At 42.0% G+C, this 21910-nt stretch overlaps 1 protein-coding gene across 1 annotated transcript in view; it reads left to right on the top strand.

The window, feature by feature from the left end:
• Positions 1 to 17578, top strand: part of pea15 (proliferation and apoptosis adaptor protein 15) — a 51423-nt gene extending 33845 nt beyond the window's left edge. The window contains exons 2-4 of the mRNA XM_023965802.1: positions 9122 to 9296; positions 9373 to 9528; positions 11133 to 17578. Of these exons, the coding sequence (XP_023821570.1) occupies positions 9125 to 9296; positions 9373 to 9528; positions 11133 to 11197 (393 nt within the window). The 5' untranslated portion in view covers positions 9122 to 9124 and the 3' untranslated portion in view covers positions 11198 to 17578. The remainder of the gene's footprint in view (positions 1 to 9121; positions 9297 to 9372; positions 9529 to 11132) is intronic.
• The last annotated feature ends 4332 nt before the right edge of the window (positions 17579 to 21910 follow it).

The raw sequence follows: 21910 nt of genomic DNA on the forward strand, positions 1-21910 counted from the left end.
TAACATGAAGTTTGGAGCTCTGTAGCAATTGACTGTGATTATATGTCTGTCCATTTATGTTTGTGATGGTGTGTCTGTCAGTTTGTGTTTGTGATTGTGTGTTTGTCTGTTTGTGTTTGTGATTGTGTGGTTCTCTGTTTGTGTTTGTGATTGAGTGTAACAGTGCATGTGTCTTTGTAATTGTTTGTTTGTGATGGTGTTTCTGTCAGTTTTAGTTTGTGATTGTGTGTTTGTATGTTTGTGTTTGTGATTGTGTGTTTGTATGTTTGTGCTTGTGATTGTGTGTTTGTGAGCATGTGTCTGAGTGTAACAGTGCATGTGTGTTTGTAATTGTTTGTGATGATGTGTTTGTCAGTTTGTGATTTATTGTGTGTTTGTCAGTTTCTGTTTGTGATGATGTGTTTGTCTGTTTGTGTGTGTGATGATGTGTTTGTCTGTTTGTGTGTGTGATTGTGTGTTTGTCAGTTTCTGTTTGTGGTTGTGTGTTTGCCTGTTTGTGTTTGTGAAGGTGTGTTTGCCTGTGTGTGTTTGTGACTGTGTGTTTCTCTGTTTGTGATTGAGTGTAACAGTGCATGTGTGTTTGTAATTGTTTTTTTGTTATTATTTGTTTGTCTGTTTTTTGTGTGTTATTGTGTGTTTGTCAGTTTCTGTTTATGATTGTGTGTTTGTGATGGTGTGTTTGCCTGTGTGTGTTTGTGAGCATGTGTTGGGTTGAGTGTGAGCGTGCATGTGTGTTTGTGAGCTTGCAGTGGGGAGATTGTGTTTGTGGAGTGCTGGAGCTGCTGCTGAATGCTGCAGTAATGAATGTGATCTGTGTAACGGCTGAAGGTCACAGCATCGTCCGCATTTTTCAGAAGCACAGATGTTCTGAAGGTCCAGCAATGAAGACAGGAAGCTTTTCTCACCATAGATGTAACAACTCCTCTAGCAGACATCAAAAGAATGAGAAAAACCAGGAGAAGAGAGCTATGACCTGACTAAACAGTATAACACAGTGAAGGAGGACTGATGAAGAGGAGGGAGAGGAGGGCGGCTGGCAGGAAAGTCACGAAGTGTAGAGTCTGCTCTGCTTCCGGATCTGTGGGAATTGAGCAGACGCCGGATCCACAGACAAGTGACTGAAGCTGCTAACCCCCAGAGGGGAGAGATGATAGGAACTACTTCCCGTTTTTAATTAGAAGAAACGTCCACGTGCACGCCCACGTGCACGCCCACGTGAAGCTTGGCCTCTTTGATGCTCTTATTGCCTTTGGATGCATCTCAGCGACAGAACGACAAACTCATCTGACATCACAGGTGAACCCAGTGACTCTGCCCTTCAGTCTCCATCAGCTCAGCAGTGAAGGGAGTAGCCCCGCCTACAGGTGTAGGACTAAAACGTCTCACAGCTGCCATGTTTGGGACTTCAAAAAAGCATGTGGTACATTGATAATAGAGTGGATTTGTTATTGTTTCAGGACGGTTTAGAAGGATTCCGTCTAGATCAATCGACGCAATTTCCTCAAAGTTGTATATTTTACGATTCCCTACCAATTTTCATTTAAAATCCCTCTTCAATCATCTTTTAAGTCTATTTTAAAATATGCCTCTGAGTTGTGGGCAGGACCATTGGCGCGGAGTATGAGTATTGGCGCTCATTTCCTCCCGCTAGCTTCCAGCCCCTCACAACCCAAAGCTAAAATAACTTGTGCAACAAAAATGGCGAGAACTATTGGAGCTGTCCAACCGTGCCAGATGAAGACGCACGTGAATTTCTTTGTCTACAAGCGGATGAAGCAGAGCTGGGAGCTTTTGGCCCCTCCCAGTATTTTCTCTGCCTCACAAATACAATCGTTTTGCAATGACATTTCTTTTAAATCGGCTCTTGATTCACAACAAAATGGAATTATGAGCTGAATTTTCTTTATACAGTGTATATCCTCCATAATGAGACGAACAATTTTCATCGTTGTGGGTCTTTAAGCCCTGAATTTTCCTGAAGACAATCGATTGCTGTTTAGATAATGACAGAGACTCTCATGTGATCACTGCTCTGTCTATTTTGAACGGTGGAACGTGGCTTAGAGGAGCCCCTCTTAAAAAATGCTGTTTTGTCTTTTCCTCATTTCAGAGTTTGAATCCTAAATATCAGAGAGAAGCTGCTGGCTGCTCCTATAGCCCCCAGTCACTTGCATTTAAGAAACATCCAGATGGCGACTGTAGCATTCACTCAGTTCTTGCGCTGATTAAAGCTGGAAAAAGCTGCTGCAGGGTTTAAAACAGTGAAAATTGATGCTGTAGCTTTCAAAACTTCATGGTCTTCATTACCAGATGCTTCATTTAAATAAAACAGCTGTTTAACACGGCGATGAATATTTCTTTTAGTGGACCTCCCATTAGAGGATGTGTGTGATTGCATCAGAAATGTTTGCAGAGATCCTCCAGCCTGCGTGGAGGTTTCGGTGGATGAAGCTCTCTGGTGACGGCTCCTTCTCTGGCCCATCTCCAGCAGACGGAGCAGACAAAGGCGTGTTTGTGGCCATGAGAATGTGAAGAACAGTGGCCCTCCCTGTGCAGGAGCCATGGCACGCCTGTCCTATAGAGGCTATGCAGGATGGGGGGGTGTAGGAGGGGATTTCACACACTCTCTTCCTCTCACAGCATGACATGCCAGACACATCTTCAAACTTGTTTTGTTACGTACACACTTTATATCTGTTTCTGTGATGCCATGTTGGAGTTCTTCCTTCCGTGTCAAACCCTTGACCTCCTGCTAGTGAGGTCAGCCAGCTATTGAACCGTCACTATGACAACAGAAGTGTTTAGTTACTTATGACTTTGGTTACAATCCATGCAAGTTTAACCTCTAGAAATGAGAACAAATCTAGATTTAATAAGACCGAAGGGCTGTTGGTCAAAACCAACATTAGTGATTAGGCCGGGATTTTCCAGATGTTCCGTCTGTACTTCATCAAACGTAACTCAACTCTTCAGTTTTTCCTCATGGGTGCAGCATGTCTGCAGATGACACCGTAGTGTTCTGTCCCTCATCCATCTTTTTCTTCTTTGCAAACTTTGTTCTGCTTCTTTCCTGCAGCAGCAATCAGAAACAAGAGGGGCTGAACTGCAGATGAGCTGCATCCCTTCCAGCTTTCTGACGAAGTCTGAAAAGTTGTTGTCACGGCAACAGATGAAGCTGACAGGGTTTAGACTGGAATCTATCCCTGATGGCGAAGTTTGCTTGTGTACAGTAGTGATGTGAAGACAGGAGAGGCGTGTTTTATGTGACCCATCTGAAAAACCCAACTGAATATGATCAAGTATCTTTTTCTATGTGGTTAACATAATTGTTCTGTATGATTTTAAATGATTACCATGATCCTTTTAACCCCTTGTGCTATCTTAGATGACCCCACCCTTACATTGACGTGTTCTCCCTACCATGACAAAGGTGGATAAAGGTGGAAAGATTTCATGTAATCCATGGACACCAGTGAAGATCACAAATCATTGAAGAAAAAAGGTTCAACACACTGTTTAGTGGGTCTAGATGACCCAACTCCCAACATTAAAGTGCCTAAGATAGCACAAGGGTTAAACAGAGTAACTTGGGTGGAGGCAGTGGTGTTGTGTATGTTGGGGGGGGAGGGGTGTTCCCCAGGATACAGACACATTTTTTTATACACTACGACTTTTAAGAAAAAAAAATTACTTCAGTTTTCGGTGTTTGTAACATCATTTCTTTCAATGATCCTGCAGGAAAAGCTGCAGGACACGTCTACACCTCCTGGAGGCGCGCATGAGATGCTTATGGCTGGCATACAAATACAAACTCTGCTTGGTGCTACTGAGCACTTAAAACTGAAGGACAGGTTCAGAACAACTGTTGTCTCAATGAGACTGACACTAGAAAAAGAAAGAGAGGGAAGACTAACAGATCTAAAAGTTACAGGTCAGATGAAATTGCCCACAAGGAAAGACCCAAAAAAAAATTTTGAACACCATTTCTAAAAACTTGGAATTCTTGAATTAGGGAAATGTATTTATTTTAGAATTGAATAAAAAAGCATGTCAGCACGACGTATTGTTTAAAACAACAGTTATTTGTAGGGGTGTACTGTAACGACGATTCAACTGATATCGTCATTTATAATTTGATCTAAAGAGAGTCATGACCAGCAAAAGCTTTGCACAAAGGAAAATGCTGAGTCAGCATGAACACACTGCCTGAATACCTAGCTTCCACTAGAGCAAGATGTGAATGGTGTGATTCTGCATCCATTCAGCAGCCTCTCAGAGCGATTCATTCATTCAATTTGACATGTTGATCTGGAGCTACATGTTAAAGCAAAAGTTAACTTCCTGACACCTTTGGACATCCTCAAACTTCCCTCTTGTTAAGAAGTGAGCCGAGTCCAGAAAATAAAATGGCATGTCTATCAGTTTTGGGATTATGAGTATAAATTAAGCATTGAGACATTGAAAGAACAGAAGTCAGACTTCTGTTATGGGTTTAACACCCAAAAATTATAAACTGGATTGCTTTTGTTAAACTGGCAAAGCAGAACATACACCCCGTTTTTGGATGTTTTCCTTTGCTGAATAACCATCAATTAAGCTCACAAAATTGCATTTATTAAGCCTGAAGCTGGACTGTAGTCACAATTTTAGCATGCAAACGAACACAACTTGAAATTCTGCAGTTATAGTTGAAGGAGTTGTTGACTTAAGAAAAGGCAACAAAAATCCTTTATTAGGTACATCTTGGCAGTACTGGTTGCACCCACTTTTGCCTTCAGAACTATCTCAATCTGTGGTGGCATAGATTTAACAAGATACTGGAAACATTCCTGAGAGTTTATCCATATTGTCATGATAGCATCACGCATTTGCTGCAGATTTGTCGGCTGCACATCCATGATGCCAATCTCCTGTTCCACCACATCCCAAAGGTGCTCTATTGGGTTGAGATCTGGTAAATGTGGAGGCCATTTGAAAACAATTAACCCATTGTCATGTTCAAGAAACCAGTCTGAGTTGATTCCAGCTTTATGACATGGAGCCTTTTCATCAGAAGATGGTCATGAAGGGATGGACATGGTCAGCAACTGGTAATGGGACCCAAAGTGTGCCAAGAAAATATTCCCCACACCATTATACCACCACCACCAGCAGCCTGAGCCTTTGATACAAGGCTGGATGGATCGATGCTTTTATGTTGTTGATGCCAAATTCTGATCCTGCTATCTTAATGCCACAGCAGAAATGGAAACTCCTCAAACTGAACAACGTTTTTCCAGTCTGCTATTGTCCAGTTTTGGTGAGCCTGTGTGAATTGTAGCCTCCGTTTCCTGTTTTTAGCTGACAGGAGTGGCACTCACCATGGTCGTCTGCTGCTGTAGACCATCCGCCTCACGGTTGGATGTGTTGTGCATTCAGAGATGCTCTTCTGCAGACCTCAGTTGTAACTTGTGGTTATTTAAGTTACCGTTGTCTTTCTATCAGCTGGAACCAGTGTGGCCATTCTCCTCTGACCTCTGACAATAACAAGGCATTCCCACACACAGATGGTTGTGGGTAAAAATCTCAGTAGATCAGCAGTTTCTGAAATGCTCAGACCTGCTCGTCTGGCACCAGTAAACATGCCACATTCAAAGTCACTTCATTCAATCACCTTTCTTTCCCATTCTGATGCTCAGTTTGAACTGCAGCAGATCGTCTTGACCATGTCTACATGGCTAAATGCATTGAGTTACTGCCATGTGATTGGCTGATTAGAAAATTGCATTAACGACCAGACCAGTTAGATAGGTGTGCCTAATAAAGTGGCTAATGAGTGTACAGTCTAATATAATAGTTCTTAATAATACTGGTTAGTTTCAAACACAGAAGAGATTTATCTAAATATAAAACCTTTTCTGTTCAGACAAACTCTATCCAACATGAGACTCTTTCAGAAAGTAGTACTTAACAAAACCATAAAGGAAAGAAAATAACAGCTGATGAGGATAAAGAAAAACTAGATTAAGGTCTGAAAGAACTGTTTAACTTTTCCATAATAGATTGGCTGAAGAAGTTGATCACAGGTGAAGTAATTTTTGCAATTTCCTTCATCAAACCTGGCTATGCTGTCATCATCTCCCCCACAAACCTGTTACGAACAAATAAAAAAACAATGAGTCTGCAGACGAAGCAGGAGATTCAAATCCTCAAGGCTCTACAGAAGAAGAAGAAAGAAGCGTCCCAGCATTCTCACACCCTCCACAGCTCTCTGCAGAGACGCTGCCCTCCAGTGGTTGGAGCAGGCAGTAACCAGGCTAATGTAGGTCAGTCCCTCAGCTCTGAGCTCCTCTGGCACTCTGCTCTCAGGGTTTATCTGTGACTGACTGATCAGCAGCAGAAGGCCATGCCTGCCAGCTCCCATCATGCACTGCATGAAGCCTGTGCCAGCTGCACAGAAGCCAGGGATGGGGGGGGGGGCTTACATTGATCCATTGTATGTTGTTTTTAATGTGCAACCACTTGTTCTCTTTCTACACATAGAGAACATGTGGTCCTGTTGAGGAGACCCATCCAGCTCAGAGGCAGCTGTTTCTCATTGGACCACAGGCTGATTATGCCACAGCGAAGTTGTGACATAATAACAGTTGCCACAACTTCGCTCTGACATATTCAGCCTTTAAAAATGATGCGCTAAACTTTTCATTCAAGTTTCCCCTCAAAAACACTGAATTCTCAGACAGAAGTTGGACCAAAATTTTGAGACTGTTGTTAGATTTCCATCCATCAGTGTAACCCTTTTTCGCCAACTAATGCAAATATGCCTCAAACCACTTCTGATGGCCAAGTGATATTTTTTACATCTGGCAGTTTTTTCAAAGTAACTTAATTAATTAATTTATTCATTATTGCAACAAACGTGTTTTTTTTCCTGAACACTGTTTCCATCCTAAGATGCATGTTCAGAAAATCCAGTGTTTCCTGTATTTAAAGAGAGAGGGATCCTGCGCTGGGGGGTCGATTCTTTCACTGCAGACATTCATGCAAGCTTCAATACTTAAAGTGGTTTCACAGAACTTTAGGACTCATGATTTTATGGTTGTTTTTGCCTTTATCATGTTACTGTGGCTCCAAAACGTATGCTGGGCAGAGTCAGAACACCAGAGGGAAAACTGACTGACTGACTGACTGACTGACTGACTGACTGACTGACTGACTGACTGACTGACTGACTGACTGACTGACTGACTGACTGACTGACTGACTGACTGACTGACTGACTGACTGACTGACTGACTGACTGACTGACTGACTGACTGACTGACTGACTGACTGACTGACACACACCCACACACACACACACATGCATTGTGTTTTTGTAAATCCAGAGAAAGTCTATGACAGATCCAGAGAGCGGAGCTGTGGTTTGGATGAGAGACTCTAGAGTGACAGAGGAGAACGTTGGAGATGTTCAGGACATGTATGACAGCTGGAAGACATTGGCGAGATGTTCTGTAGGCGTCATAGAGGAGTTTACGTGGAGGTGCAACTTCACCAACGATCAGCTTTGAGCTCCTTCTTGTTTCTGTGGTGATGGAAAGACTGACAGATGAGATTAGACTGGAATTTCTGGGTCATGATGTTTGCAGATGACATTGTGATCTGTAGTGAGAGCAGGTGGAGGAACATCTTGAGAGGTGGAAGTTTGTTCTGTAAAGAGAGGAATGAAGATCAACTTCAGCAAGACAGAGTATCTGTGTGTAAACGAGAAGAACTCAAGTAGAACGGTGAGGTTACAGGGAGCAGAGGTGGAGAAGGTGGAGAACTTTATGTTATTAGGATCAACAGTCCAGAACAACAGAAAGTGAAGAGGCGTTTGCAAGCAGATTGGAACAGGTGGAGGCAGGTTTCAGATGTGATGGGTGACAAGTGTCGGCACGAATGAGGCGGATGATTCGCTGTGGTGGCCCTTAAATGTAGCGATCAAAGGTCTTGTTCTGCTTAATAATTAATATTGCTTTGGTCATTTTTGTGGTTTCTAAAACATGAAATTGTTGCTCATTTAAAACAAATAAAAAAGCTTCAAATCTTTTGAAAGCATAGTGCTATTTCAAAGCTCAGAACATCAGCAAACATCCAGCTGCAAATTTTATTCAGACTTCAGTTCCTCAGCATCATCATCTCTGCCGACCTCTCCTGGACGCAAACACCACAGCCATCATCAAGAAGGCTAAGCAGCGTCTGCACTTCCTGAGGGTCCTCAGGAAGAACAACATCAGCACCAACCTGCTGCTGACCTTCTACCAGTCATCCATCCAGAGCCTGCTCACATACTGCATAACAGTTTGGTTCGGCAGCTGCACGGCCGCGGATAAGAAGAGACTGCAGAGAGTGGTAGAGTCGGCTCAGAAGATCATTGGGCGCCCTCTCCCCACCCTGACGGACATCTACTCTGCGCGCTGCATCACTAGGGCTCAAAACATTATCAAGGACAGTTCAAACCCTGGCTCAGACCTGTTCGACCTGATGCCCTCTGGGAGGCGCTACAGAGGCATCAGAAGCAAAACAAACAGACTTAGAAAACAACTTCTTTCCCAAGGCAATAACCATCCTCAATTCCAAAATGCACAGATAAAATCTGCAAAAGCACATTCATATGTGCATGCTTATAGATAGATAGATATAGATAGATAGATAGAAATGTCTATGTGTATATATGTATATTTGCTTATCCATACTTCTGTCCACTTACTCTGTCCACAACGTCAACACTCCACCTCATTGCTACCTCTTGCACATCTGACATATTTGCACAAAATTTTGTACGCAATTTTGCACACAGGTTTTGGTCATTCTTTATTGCAGTTTGTATTTGTACACTTTTATGTACTGATTATTTAGTGTTGTATGTCGTTGTTCCTTGCTGTTCTTGCACTGAAATGGTGATGCCTCAATTCCATTGTACAACGGACAATGACAATAAAGCAAATCTAATCTGATCTATCTAATCTAATCTAAACCTGGTTCTTTCACTTGTCCTTGAATTTTATTGTCTTTAATATGTCCTGTCTTCACATAACATGAAGGAGAAGCTACTGCTTGGTTTGTAATGCCTCTGTCCTTTATTTTATTTTCTCCTCAGACCATGGCGGAGTACAGCTCTCTGCTCAGCGACCTCTCTGAAAACATAACCAACGAGGACTTGGAGCAACTCAAGTCAGCATGCAAGGAGGACATCCCTGAGGAGCAAAGCAACAACATCACCTCCTCCAAGGAATGGTTCAGCTACCTGGAGAAGAACGACAAGCTGGCTCAAGGTGAGCTGCAGCCATCAGCTGCACATCTGACACTTTGCCATCTAAGGTGGGCTTCAGCTGTTTACCTTTCTTGCAGATAATCTCTCGTACATCGAGCACATCTTTGAGATTTCCCGGCGGCCGGACCTGCTGACCCGGGTGATCGAGTACCGCACTACTGTGCTCAAGATCTCGGAGGATGACGAAATTGACACCAAGCTCACACGCATCCCATCTGCCAAGAAATACAAAGGTGGGGAAACCTGCTGAAGTCCTGGTTCTCACCTGCAGACACTTTCATGAAATTCCAATACTCACCAGCTGTGAAGGGGGCTGGTCAGAGCCTGCCCCCTAGTGACCAAAACTGAGAATAAATCTTTAAAAAGTCCAATTAACCCTTGCACTTTAACATTGGGAGTTGGGCCATCTAGACCCACTAGACAGTGCACTGAACCTTTTTTTTTTAATGATTTGTGATCTTCACTGGTGTCCATGGATTACATGAAATATTTCCACCTTTATTAACCTTTGTCATGGTAGGAATAACACCTCAAAGTAAGGGTGGGGTCATCTAAGATAGCACAAGGGTTATGATCCATTCCGATGAAAATTGTGTTTTTGGTGCTTTAACATGTTTTTGTGGCTTTTCTTTGATGATTGAATATATATTAAGGAAATTAATCTTAAATTAAAAATTCCTCTTGAAAAAGGGCTCATCTGTTACATAGAAACAACCCTGGGCGGGCCACAAACTCCTTGCTCCAAGCTCCCAGCAATGGGAAAGAGGTGCTGGTTTGCTCTAACGGTCCTGCCCACAACTCAGAGGTGAATTTCTAATGAACTCCTGCCACTCTGCAAAAACTATGTACTAAAAAGCGACACTTTTTTTTCCTTCAAATTTTGGCTAAAAACAGCATAATCACAATTAAAAGACTACTGCGAACTTTTTTAAAATAGATCAAAAGATGATCAGAGTGGTACTTTAAGAGTAGATTAAAACTTTAGAAAATTCCCCTAATAAGGTTGTAAAGTATTTGAAATAAATGATCTTAAAAATTAAAAAAAATAATTTATAAAGAATCATTAAAACCCAATTTCCCCCCGGGGATCAATAAAGTCTTGTCTTGTCTTGTCTTATCTTATTAATTCAATAATTATGTCAGAAATCACTAATTCTTTTGATTTTGTTTGATAAAGTTTCTTCAGTCTGTTTCTGCATAGTAGGTTAACTGACTGAATTGAAAACAATAGGGATGGCCCTTTTGACACGGATGCTTCGGCGCTTGTTTCACCTTCGTGAAGCAGAGTGGTTCGGCACAATATTTCAGGGCGTTTGTCAACTAGCAGATCATGTGGTTGATGACGTATGAAGCACCGAATGCATTGTTTGGTTGTACCAGGGTTCCAATTTCATTTATGTTTTAAACAGTTGGGCACTCTATTCTCTATAAACACAAATAAATCCCAAAGAACGTTTCCTGACCACTTCTGTTGTTCCCCTGTATCTGAATCAACGTCAGTTCATTACACTTTATCATGGTTCTTGGTAAAAAACATTCTGTGGTTTGGGATCTTTTCAACTATTTTTCTCCCAATAAGGTAATACACTATTAACGTTATTTATAAAGGGGGCGTTTTAATATATCTCTGATGGCGAGGGATCATAGTCGTATTACAGATACCTCTGAATAACTATGTGGCGTATGCATCCAAATCATTTTAACAATCTGTCTGTCATGTTTTTTCTTGGTGGGGCCTTTACTGAACGTGATAGTTTAATTAGGATGCTGGTTGTTGTCATCTCTGGCAAACTGTGTGGGTGGGGTTCTCACCATGTGTCTCCTTCTCTTCCAACAGACATCATCCGCCAGCCCTCTGAAGATGAGATCATCAAGCTGGCACCCCCCCCTAAAAAAGTTTGAGGTCCACACATGCAGCCCCGATCTTTGCGCTTGAATTCTCCCCCAATCACATCTCAACCCCCCTCCATATCCCCATCCCAGCACCCAACCACTCACCCTCATCCAGCCATTACTTCATTCCCCCCCCCCCCCCTCCAATTCGGGGACCACAGGCGAGACACAGGACCATGCCTAGAGACACCCACGAGGCAACCAATCCAATCGTAGCGATGCGGCTTTGTCTCAGGATGGGGAGGGGTTGACATTTGACAAGTTGGGGCATCATGTGAAGGAGGGGAGCGGGGGGTGAGGGTGATATTGTTTGAACACTGTCTAAATTCAGAGGCTGCCCCCCCCTTCCCTGAGTAGCCTTCAGGTGAACCTCTGCAGCCCCTGAATTCAGACAGGCACCCCTACCCATCCCCTCCCCAGAAGGTGGCAGAGTCTGTCCCCGGTGAATGAAGGCGAGAGGATGTTTATGCATATTTAAGACCAAATATTCACTTGGTTAGTTTCCTGCTCTCTTCTTAACCAGCTAACCCTTCAGTGCAGACCAGCCGAACAGATCGGACCCCCAGTTTGACCCCCCCCACCCCCCACCCCCCCCCAAAAAAAAGAATTCAGTCCATGGAAACATAGAAAGGAGCCTGACACATTTATTTCTTCTTTAAATCATTCCTCAAACAGGAGTTTTCCTCCGTTTTCCCAGCACTAAACCATTCCTATGTGCTCCCTTTAATCTGAAAAGGCTAACCACATATTTAAAGAGCAAAAAGTATTTTAGTCAAATATATTTAACGTCGATTTTCTTTTTTTTTTATACAAAACGCCAATATTTGCCTTTAGCTGATAGTAACTGTAGGAATTCTTCAGAGGAGCTCTGTGGGCTTTCAGAGATGTAAATACAAAATGAAAAAACAATAAGAATATACTCTACATAATATAATTGGCTGCAGTTTATGCACAAATCACTTTGCAGAAACTATACATTTTATCAAAAGTCTCTTGTAATTTCTTCTCAGATGAATTTATTACACTGATAGAAGACACCATGCAATTATACAATTATAAAAGCTAATATAATATAAATGTTCCAGCATTGAGGCTATGAACAAAAGAACAAGTGAAAGATTCTCTTTATTTCCTTTCACTGAAATGTCACGGTGTCTCTTATCAGGGCTATAAGTTTGTTTCAGTAGAAATTAGACACTTCAGATTTATAGTTTCTGCATTTCATTAGAACCAGAAAATGCTGCAGAAATAATCTGAGAGTATTATTTATGTTTTAAGGTGTGTCTCCTGGTACAGAATAACTGCTGTTCTTGTTTCTGGCTGCAGACGGCCTTTCTGACCCGCGCAGGGACACACGAAGGGTAACAACATGCGTAAAAATGTCTTAACTGTGATGCGTCTCTTGACCCGCCTGTGCCAACACATTAGCTAGGCTGTTGATACGAAGAAGCACTCTGCAGAACACTGTGCACCTCCTTTCCTGCAGCCTGCTCCCCAAACCCTCCACGACTGTGAGTCGATCACAGCTACCCTTGGCGTGTCCCAGATGGTCTGAGGCTTTCTGTGGACTTCAGTGTACAGAAAATCCTCCAGGCTGTAGGACTTAAAGCTTTGGTCATTCTTTTCCCTTCCCACCACACTCCCTCCCCAGTGCCAACGACCAGGACTTTTACTATGACTGGAGCTGTTGTGGTCCTTTCTGTCTTATATGCTGGCTTGTGTTGTAGTGCAAGACTTCCTTGACTCCTATGCATCTGCAGAGAAAGCTGCACCGTCACAATCCCTACAAAATGCTGACTCATGGTTTGCTTGATCCTAGCTTGTTTACACCAAAGCTATGAGGAGCGCAGCGCTATAAAACACACACAGCAAGAAGAAAAAGAAAAGAGATTATGGACAAGTATGCGTGTCCAGATTGAAGCCAGATTATTTTCTTCATCTAAAATTTGCCTCAGTGACGAACAGGAAATGTTTCACTGAGAGAGGGACGGTTTTTAGAAAATCCAAACCAAATCTAAAGGTTTGTTGAAGATTTGTTGCTCCTACAAGATCAAACCATTTTAACAAACTTTTTAACCCGATAGAGGAAAGAAACATGGACTTTTGTTAAAAGAGATAGGTCTCCTGTTTGGTCTCTGTCTTCAATCTAGTCTGATGAGATGAGACAAATGTTCTGGCTGCAGTTCCTCAGTGACTCTGAGACAAACGTCCTTCTAACTGTTTTGCAGTCATGTCACTTCTGAAAAATGGATTTGTACGTCAGAACGCCTGTGACCTGCACATCTACCTAAAAGATGAGACTGTTTTCTTCACCTGCGAGCCAGGCGCGAAAGAGTCCACCGAGTTGGGGGTGGGTGGGCAGACGTGTCTCATGAACGGGACCCCAAGAGCGCCCTGTCCTCAGTGGGGCGCTGGCAGCCGCTCTGCAACAGCTCTGCAGCCGCTCTGCGTCAGCTCTGCAGCCGCTCTGCAACAGCTCTGCAGCCGCTCTGCAACAGCTCTGCAGCCGCTCTGCAACAGCTCTGCGACAGCTCTGCAGCCGCTCTGCGTCAGCTCTGCAGCCGCTCTGCGTCAGCTCTGCAGCCACTCTGCAACAGCTCTGCAGCCGCTCTGCAACAGCTGTGCAGCCGCTCTGCAACAGCTCTGCAGCCGCTCTGCGTCAGCTCTGCAGCCGCTCTGCAACAGCTCTGCAGCCGCTCTGCAACAGCTCTGCAGCCGCTCTGCAACAGCTCTGCAGCCGCTCTGCAACAGCTCTGCAGCCGCTCTGCAACAGATCTGCAGCCGCTCTGCAACAGCTCTGCAGCCGCTCTGCAACAGCTCTGCAGCCGCTCTAACACTCCCCTGGAGAGCTTTGGCGTTGTAACAAACCCACTTTTTTGATTTACAGACCTTTGCCTGAGTTTGTACAAAACATCTGCAGGGGGGAATTGGACCCTTAACCCTGTTTTCTGATAGAAACGTGAGTTTAACTGTGACTTTTACTTTGTGTTTGCCAAACGCTGTGAACTGGAGCCGCTGTGTTGTAAAAGCAAAAAACTTCACAAGAATATTTTCCCATTTCTGCCACACAGAAATGATGCAGAAACATTTCAGAGAGACGTTCGATAGACGTCCTTAACCCTTGTTTTACGTCATCTATTGGCTGATTCTTTTTTGTTGTTGTTTATTATATTGTGTGTATCATATTTATATTTCATGTTATTGTTTAATTAAAGTACTTTATTTCAGTGTATTGACGAAATCTGATCAGAAATAAGGCAAATATTCTTGTTTAGTTTTGAAATAAGAGCTGAAAACATGCAGGCAGCTTCACTGCATCTTCGTCAAACCAAGCTCCTTCTCCTCGCACATGCTCCCCCCAATCCCACAAGAAGCTCTCCTTCTGTAACCGGAGTCATGTGTTGGTTGTACCTGAGCTTTGCTTTGCTGCCAAAGGCAGAAAATACCACATATCAGACCCAAATGATGTCAAATCCGGATTTCTCAAAGTACATATCAACCGTGGATGCAGAAATATTCCTGCACTCCTGGGAAATGCAAAAATACTGCTCCAATTTTGGGGAATGCAGAAACAATTACATATTACAAGTGTTTCTGCATTCCAAGGGATGCAGAAATGTTCACCCAGTTCTGCAAAGATATTGCAGCATTTCCAAGGAATATAGAAATATTTGGCCATTTCCAGTCATTGCAGAAATATTGCATATTGCAGACGTTCTTCTGCACCATTTTTTGCAAAATGCAGGAATATTTTAGGATTTCCAGAAAATGCTGAAATATTGCCGCATTTCGAAGCAATTTAGGAATATTGCTGCATTTCCGGGGAATGCGGTTCTGGAGCCGTCACATGCGACTAAATGAAGTGCAGAGGAGAGAGTTGAAAGGAACTTAACTTAAATGCATTCCAATAGTTTCCCCTAAAGATTAAGACTGTTTCTGTTTCTTTGGTTGTAAATATGAATTTTGGATATGTCACTGTGTTTGTTTTTAAATGGAATTAATTTATTTAATACTTCTATATTGTTGTTTCTCCTGTCCTGACTTAGTTTTTGCTGAAGCAAGTTAAGGGTCGGTGTTTTTGCTTGGAGTGATGATGGTTTCTCCACAGCAGTGCTCTGCAGTATTTCCTGACGTGTAACATTTTCTGTTGAAGTGTGTTGTGTTTGAACCGCTCGCTGTTGTTCTCTCCGCTCCTTTTGTTCAGAGAGTTTCCAAATCATGACAAAAAAAAGCACCTGTTTAGCTGTTTTTCTCACAGCTGGGACACCCAGTAAGAACATGCATGGGTGGGGGTGGGGGGTGGGGGTAATCAAGTTTTTCATTTTAAAATGAGAATGAACTCTAGTTTAGTTGTCAGGTGGTTTGTTGTGAACTGAGAAGACTTTGTGTCGGTGGTGTGCTTGTGGGGCAGCACCCTTTCAGAGATGGGAGACGATTTCTGGTAACTTCAGAAACAAAGAGGCTCAGTGTGAGTCAAAAAATTGTTTTTTTAAGTCTTTAAATGTTGACTGCAATCCCAAAAAGTTTGAAAACTTTACTGCAGAATGTCTGAATCTTGGGAGGAATAATACCGTCTAATGTTCACTCACATGAGACTCTTAACATCACTGAAAGGAAATGACTGTTTTTAGAAAATATGATTCCTTTGTAATAATAAATATATATGTGACGCCTGTTGGTAAGCAAATAAAATCAATCAGTAGAACACAATTCGCTTATTTAGAATCTTTTCAGTGCTCCTATTATCGTATTTTCCTCATCATAGGGCACACCGTAAACAATTGACATATTTTAAACTTGTCTATTCGCACGTAATTTTCGAAACACTTGCAGCCACTTTTTCTTTTTTCTTGGCCTCACGGACCCAGAGGACGGGTTAAGGTTAGGATTATGGCTGTGGTTAGGGTTAAACCACCAAATAGTTCCTGAATACTGCTGTTTTTGCAGCTCACCGCTCCTCCAAGGGGTGGATCAAATGTGGAGAACACGTCACACACCTAGGTGCATGATGGGACTTTAAATTTAACCTTGGCCGCACTTAAAATATGTGCGGGAAATGCAGCAATGTGCATCTTGGCTGCAAGTATTACGAGTGGCCAACGTGAATTTCCATCACTTTTTGTGCGGGTCGCACATAAATAAGTGCGAATAACATCAGACTTTTAACCTTTGTCATATATAAGGTGCATCGAACAAAATGCGCATCAAGTGAGTCAAGAGTTGGAGATAAACCCATCAGTCAGGTTTACTGCATTTACAGTCATTTTACAACTCGCCACACATTAGCCACGTTAGCATATTCAGAATAACCGACAACCACACGTTCTGACAGAGCACAGTGTACCTCTCAAAATCGCTCACTTAATCAGTTTTTTTTTTTTTTTAATTGTTATGGCTTTTAAGTGGGCCTTATAATGCAGAAAATACGGTCAGTGGAGACAACATTTTTAAAAAGATCTCTGGTGTCTGCCATTTGAAAGTTCTACAACTTCTTTTTGTTTTTGAATCCTCGTTTTTGTTGTCATGCTTGGATTTGGTGGTTGGGCTTCTTGGCTCCATGGAGGACAGAGGAGGTGTTTTCTATGAGCATGCTGCGGGGTGGAGGGCGGAGGTGATGCTGGTTTGGATGGAGTTGCTGAGGAAGAGGAGCAGAATGTCGAAGCAGCGCTGAGATGTTTGCCTGCAGGATTCAGGGCTCTTACAGAACAGCTGTTGGAGCATCTGGACTTTGGAAATGCTGCTTTTCTATTTGTCTTCAGTCATTTCAGTTGCTGTGGAGATGGGGCGAGGGGGGGGGGGTCCCTGCTGCGGCTGCTGCTGCTGCTGCTTTTGTATGTTATGGACGTCTGCATCAGGCAGAGGGACAGACTGAATGGAGCTGATGGTTGAAGTTTTGTCTGTGTGGATTATTAGGGGTTTGTGTTTCATTTTGAAAGGGATTTGATTTCAGTGCTGGGGGGGGGAGTCTAACTCTTATCAAACTGGGGGTGGTGGGTCTAATTTTTAGCAAACTGGGGGGGTCTAACTCTTATCAAGGCTTTATCCATGCAGGCCGTTCATTTTTTTTAGCATTCCTGCAGATAATCTGATTTTTTTTTGTGACTGTTTCCACATCTGGACGGCCTTCAAAGAAAACTATAAGGTTTATGAATTGGGGGGGGGGGGTCTCCTGAGTTGTCCCAGGTTTGCATCAGTCTCCTCGGAATTATTCGTTTCTGCTCATAACATCCCTGTTGGAATTTTTTGGCTCAGTGCTGTTAAACTTTCTTCAGCAGGATTAACGTTTTTGCTTTTTGTCATGATTTAAGAGACTGATCTGAAATGAGGCCATTATGTCATTGTGCTAAAATGAATATAAATATGATATATTAAAATATATTTGCTAACCAACCTTGTGTCTGGAGTGATATTCAGAAAGCCGCAGATATTTGCCCACACACACATATTTGAAAATAAAATTAGGCTTTTAAAGCTGTTTATTGAAAACGTTTCTTTTTTCAATTTTGTTTTACTTTTTCCTCAAGGGCATGAGAATCTTTCAATTGGAACTTCTAAGGTAACAAACTCACTTTAGATCACAGCACACAAACATTTCCCCCATTTTAAAAGATCACCCTAGATCACGTGTCAAAGTCAAGGCCCGCGGGCCAAATGTGGCCCGCCAAGTCATTTTATGTGGCCCACGACAGAATAAACGTTTTTAATTTCTTAAAACAAAAAATCAAAATTGGTGTGTATTAATTCATATCTAGGGGGAATTGGCCTTGAAATATTGGACTGGGCAACTATACATTAGGACTCAAACACTGTCCATATAACCTAACCTGACAATCAAATTTTAAAGGATTTATGCTAGAATAACAAGCAAACATGTTTTCTATGCAACTGTACTTGTTACTTTAAAAAGTTATAGTAAATAAATAAATGCGTTATTGAACATTAAGGAGTAGTTACATTTATTTTTCTTTACATTTAGTTACATGTATAAGTTATATCTGGTCCTTTGAGGACAACCACTATGCTGATGTGGCCCTCTGTGAAAATGAGTTTGACACCCCTGCTATGGATGCATCAGATTCCCACATCTTTCAGCTTCATCCATGTGCCAGGATCATGGGCTGATCATGCTAAGCTCAACCTTCTCTGACTTTGATAAGTCTGCATTTATTGCAATCACACAGACAGGAAAACGATCTGAGCTCAAGTTTACAGATCACCATAGCAACAGGTCTGCACAATCCCAACGTGTTAGTGAAAAAATCATTTTGAACAAGTTTTAATTCTGAATAAAGTAAAATAATGCAGCAAAGAAAAAGCAACATGCTGCTTACTGATGACTCCTGGTCCCAACATGGCGGCGGCTGTACAGCGAAAAAATGGCGGCTGACTTGACTTCATTTTTTTGCCATCTCTATGAATGGCATCATACCCATTGTCCAGTTCTCAGATACGGTCGATGATTCCTTTCTAAAGGCACTGTTCTCACCTCTGTGCACGCACACACAGACACACACAGCACATTTAGATACAAACACATAAAAAACATGAACACATCCACATTTATTCTGACATAAACATACACGCACACTTACAAATACACAATTCACACAAGTGCACACATAGATCAATATTGACGTACATACACAAAACTACTATGTAAACACATAAATACCCACATACAAACGCACGTACACAAGCTAACATTTTTGCACACACATTTTTACTGACATGCGCACACTTGCACACATAAATATAAGCACCTACCCACACAATTGCAAATATGCAAATACACAAACAAGCATGCATACTTTCGTCGTCTATTTATGACCTGAGGCGGCCCCTTTTAATGCACAGACGTCGCGTTGTGCACCATGTGTGAACACATAATCCTAAAGACAGCCACAGAGATGAAGGCAGGTCAGGACTCTGGTACATCGCAAAACAAATCTAGCAACAATTGTTTTGGAAGTAATTCTGTAAAAATGAGTAACTTGCAAAACATTCAAATCTATTCTTAAACAAGTACGCACTTGTTCATCTGAACTGAAAGCCCGACCAAATCATTTAAACAGCAGATGTCAATCAGAAATGTTACAAAGGCAACAGCAGATGACTAATTCTTTTGTTAATTTCATTGTGAAAGACATCAGAATTCTAGCAGCAGTACGTGGAGATGGTTTCACAGAGATGCCGCATTCTCTCTTGCCTAGAGACGATGTGGTGCTACGCTGTGAAATACAGTTATACAAAGGTATGACTCTGCAAGGGGTTATCGCTAAGGAGTTGAAGCACATAGTGTGTTGCTGTGACCACTGATCCTTGGACATCATCAACCCGAGAGCCCCAAGTTGCATCACACCCCAAAACTAGAAGCTTAAAGCCAGAATCCTCTGCACAACAATAATCCCAGAAACACAGCATCCAACATTGACGATCCATTAGTGGGATATATGTGTATTTTACAAAAATGTAAGTAACACAAAAATGGCCATGGAACTTTATGAACTGTCTCTTGAAGACCCAACTTGTAGTTTCCAATGAAAGTGGATTAGCCCTTTCTGCTGTCATAGTGGCCGGAGCATAGAGGTGCTACCAGGAGACAGGCCACTAAATCAGGAGATTTGCTTGAGGACGAAAACTCTTCATCAGGACCACTACCTCCTTACTTTGCACAAGGAGAATTACTCCCAGAGTCTGTACCCGTCTCTGATCAAACTGTTGGAAACAGACTCCATGAGAGCCCGACATCCCCTTTCTGAAGTGGCAACGGCTGAAGATGCAAATACTTGTCATTCGTCTGTAAGACTCAGTGGCAGCTTACTGAACCCTGAAGAAACGGCAGGAACAGCTTGAAGCTAAAAGCAACAGACTTCAAAGAGATTGACCCGTTGGTTGGATTTCTTTTTTTCATCACGCTGGAGCTACTGTTAAAGCAAAGAATAGCTCTGTCAGGGTTTTGACTTTTTCCTTAATAAAGAGAAGAAACACACAGGAGATGAGAACTTTTTGCTAGACTTCTGCAGAAGGAGAATCAGTCTGTGACAGCGCGAACTGTCGCAGAGGAGTTCTGCCATCCTGGTGCATGGAGCCTTCTTTTATTGAAAACTGAAGGTTGCAAACATGAATGTGGGTCATTTAATCAGAAACAACAAGAACATCATATTCTACTATAATCAGAGCTTTTCAAGTCATTGTTTTCTTACTGAAAGATAGAAATGGGACAAACGTATTATGGAGATTATAGTGTGCACGCAAATGATAATTATTTAACTCTAACAAGCTCTGCAGTCTGCTGTCACAGATGAAGCTGAAACCACGCCAAGTGTATAGAGGTCACAGGCCATGAGAGCCTCACACTGGGAGATGGTGGAACAGCTGACTTATGTGCTGCAACCTCCTGCCAAGGTTATCCAAATGATGTGTGGAGAGCCTCATGTTGTCTTTCATCCATTCTGTAATTGTTATCATGATAGACACAAGGGACGTGGTCCCTGCTGTGCACAATTTTAGAAACACAGAGCAAAGCCAGTTAAAAAATTGATTGAATTGATCTGATGGGATCTATTTCAAAGGTGGCCTGCAGTGTGGATCCTCACCTCAAAACTCTTCAGTTTGTCCCAGGAAATGAGACTGCAGACAGTACAACCTGACAGCAGATCCTTAGCGAAACACTGTACATTTTAGTCTGTACTAAAAGTAAAGCAGTGTACTTAAAGTTTACCTTTTTAATTTCTATCTATAAACTGTAAACTCAAAAGGTTCCAATTAAGTCTGAAGAATATTCAGTTAGTATCTTTTCTATTTTCTGTACTTACACTCAGGTATACTTGATAGAATGAACTTGAAGTGTGCTGTTTTTGTTAAGGGCAGGCCCAACCTGATGCAGATGCTGATTTACTGAAAGTGAAAAAGGTCTGTACGGCCAGCGACTTTGAGCAACCGCTGTGGTCCACACTGGAAAACGAGCAGATCACCACAGGACAGCAAGCTTGTCTTCCCTCTAAAACACACACTTTCACTCATAAACATGCACTGGTACGCACATGGACACACACGGAAACATACAAATGCACACATACACAGGAAACCACACATAGACGAACATAATTGGGGAATATTTTTTGCAGCAAAAGGCAGTATATTGGATCAAAATTATTAAAGTGTTTTTAATTTTCTTGTGGTGTAAATTAAAGTAAAGCAAACAAAATCTAAATTTTCACTCCCAGCAGACACTAAATTTCTGATGTACTCCAGGAACATGAGAAAAAGAAACACTTTTGGTCCCGTTTTAACCCATTTTTGCTTTTTATGGTGTGATGAAAACAAGAACTTATCGACTGAACCAGTATTTCAGGGTTTCACTTTGCTTTTAAAGAGGATTATCAGGGTTTTGGAAAGGTGTTTTCATCAGTAGCTATAGGAATGAACGGTCCTGGTGAGAAAAAGAAATGCTTTGACTGAAAGGTTGTGAAGATGGGAAGCTTGGTTGTGTGTTGTGTTTATAATGAGCTGTTTTCCTTAGGGGACTTTTCTCTCACAAACTGAATTTTCATAATAATTGAAATCTAATTGTTTTTTTAATAATTTTTTATTCCTGCATTAATTTGTTAAAAGTTATTCTCCTGCAGTAATAGTCTTGGTATTGTTAAATATTATTTAGGGTTCAGCAATTTCTCAAGCTCAAAAAGGTTAAAGCCAAAACAACAGAATTTTCCAGATTGT

Source organism: Oryzias latipes, chromosome 18, assembly GCF_002234675.1.
Source record: "Oryzias latipes chromosome 18, ASM223467v1".
NCBI lineage: Eukaryota > Metazoa > Chordata > Actinopteri > Beloniformes > Adrianichthyidae > Oryzias > Oryzias latipes.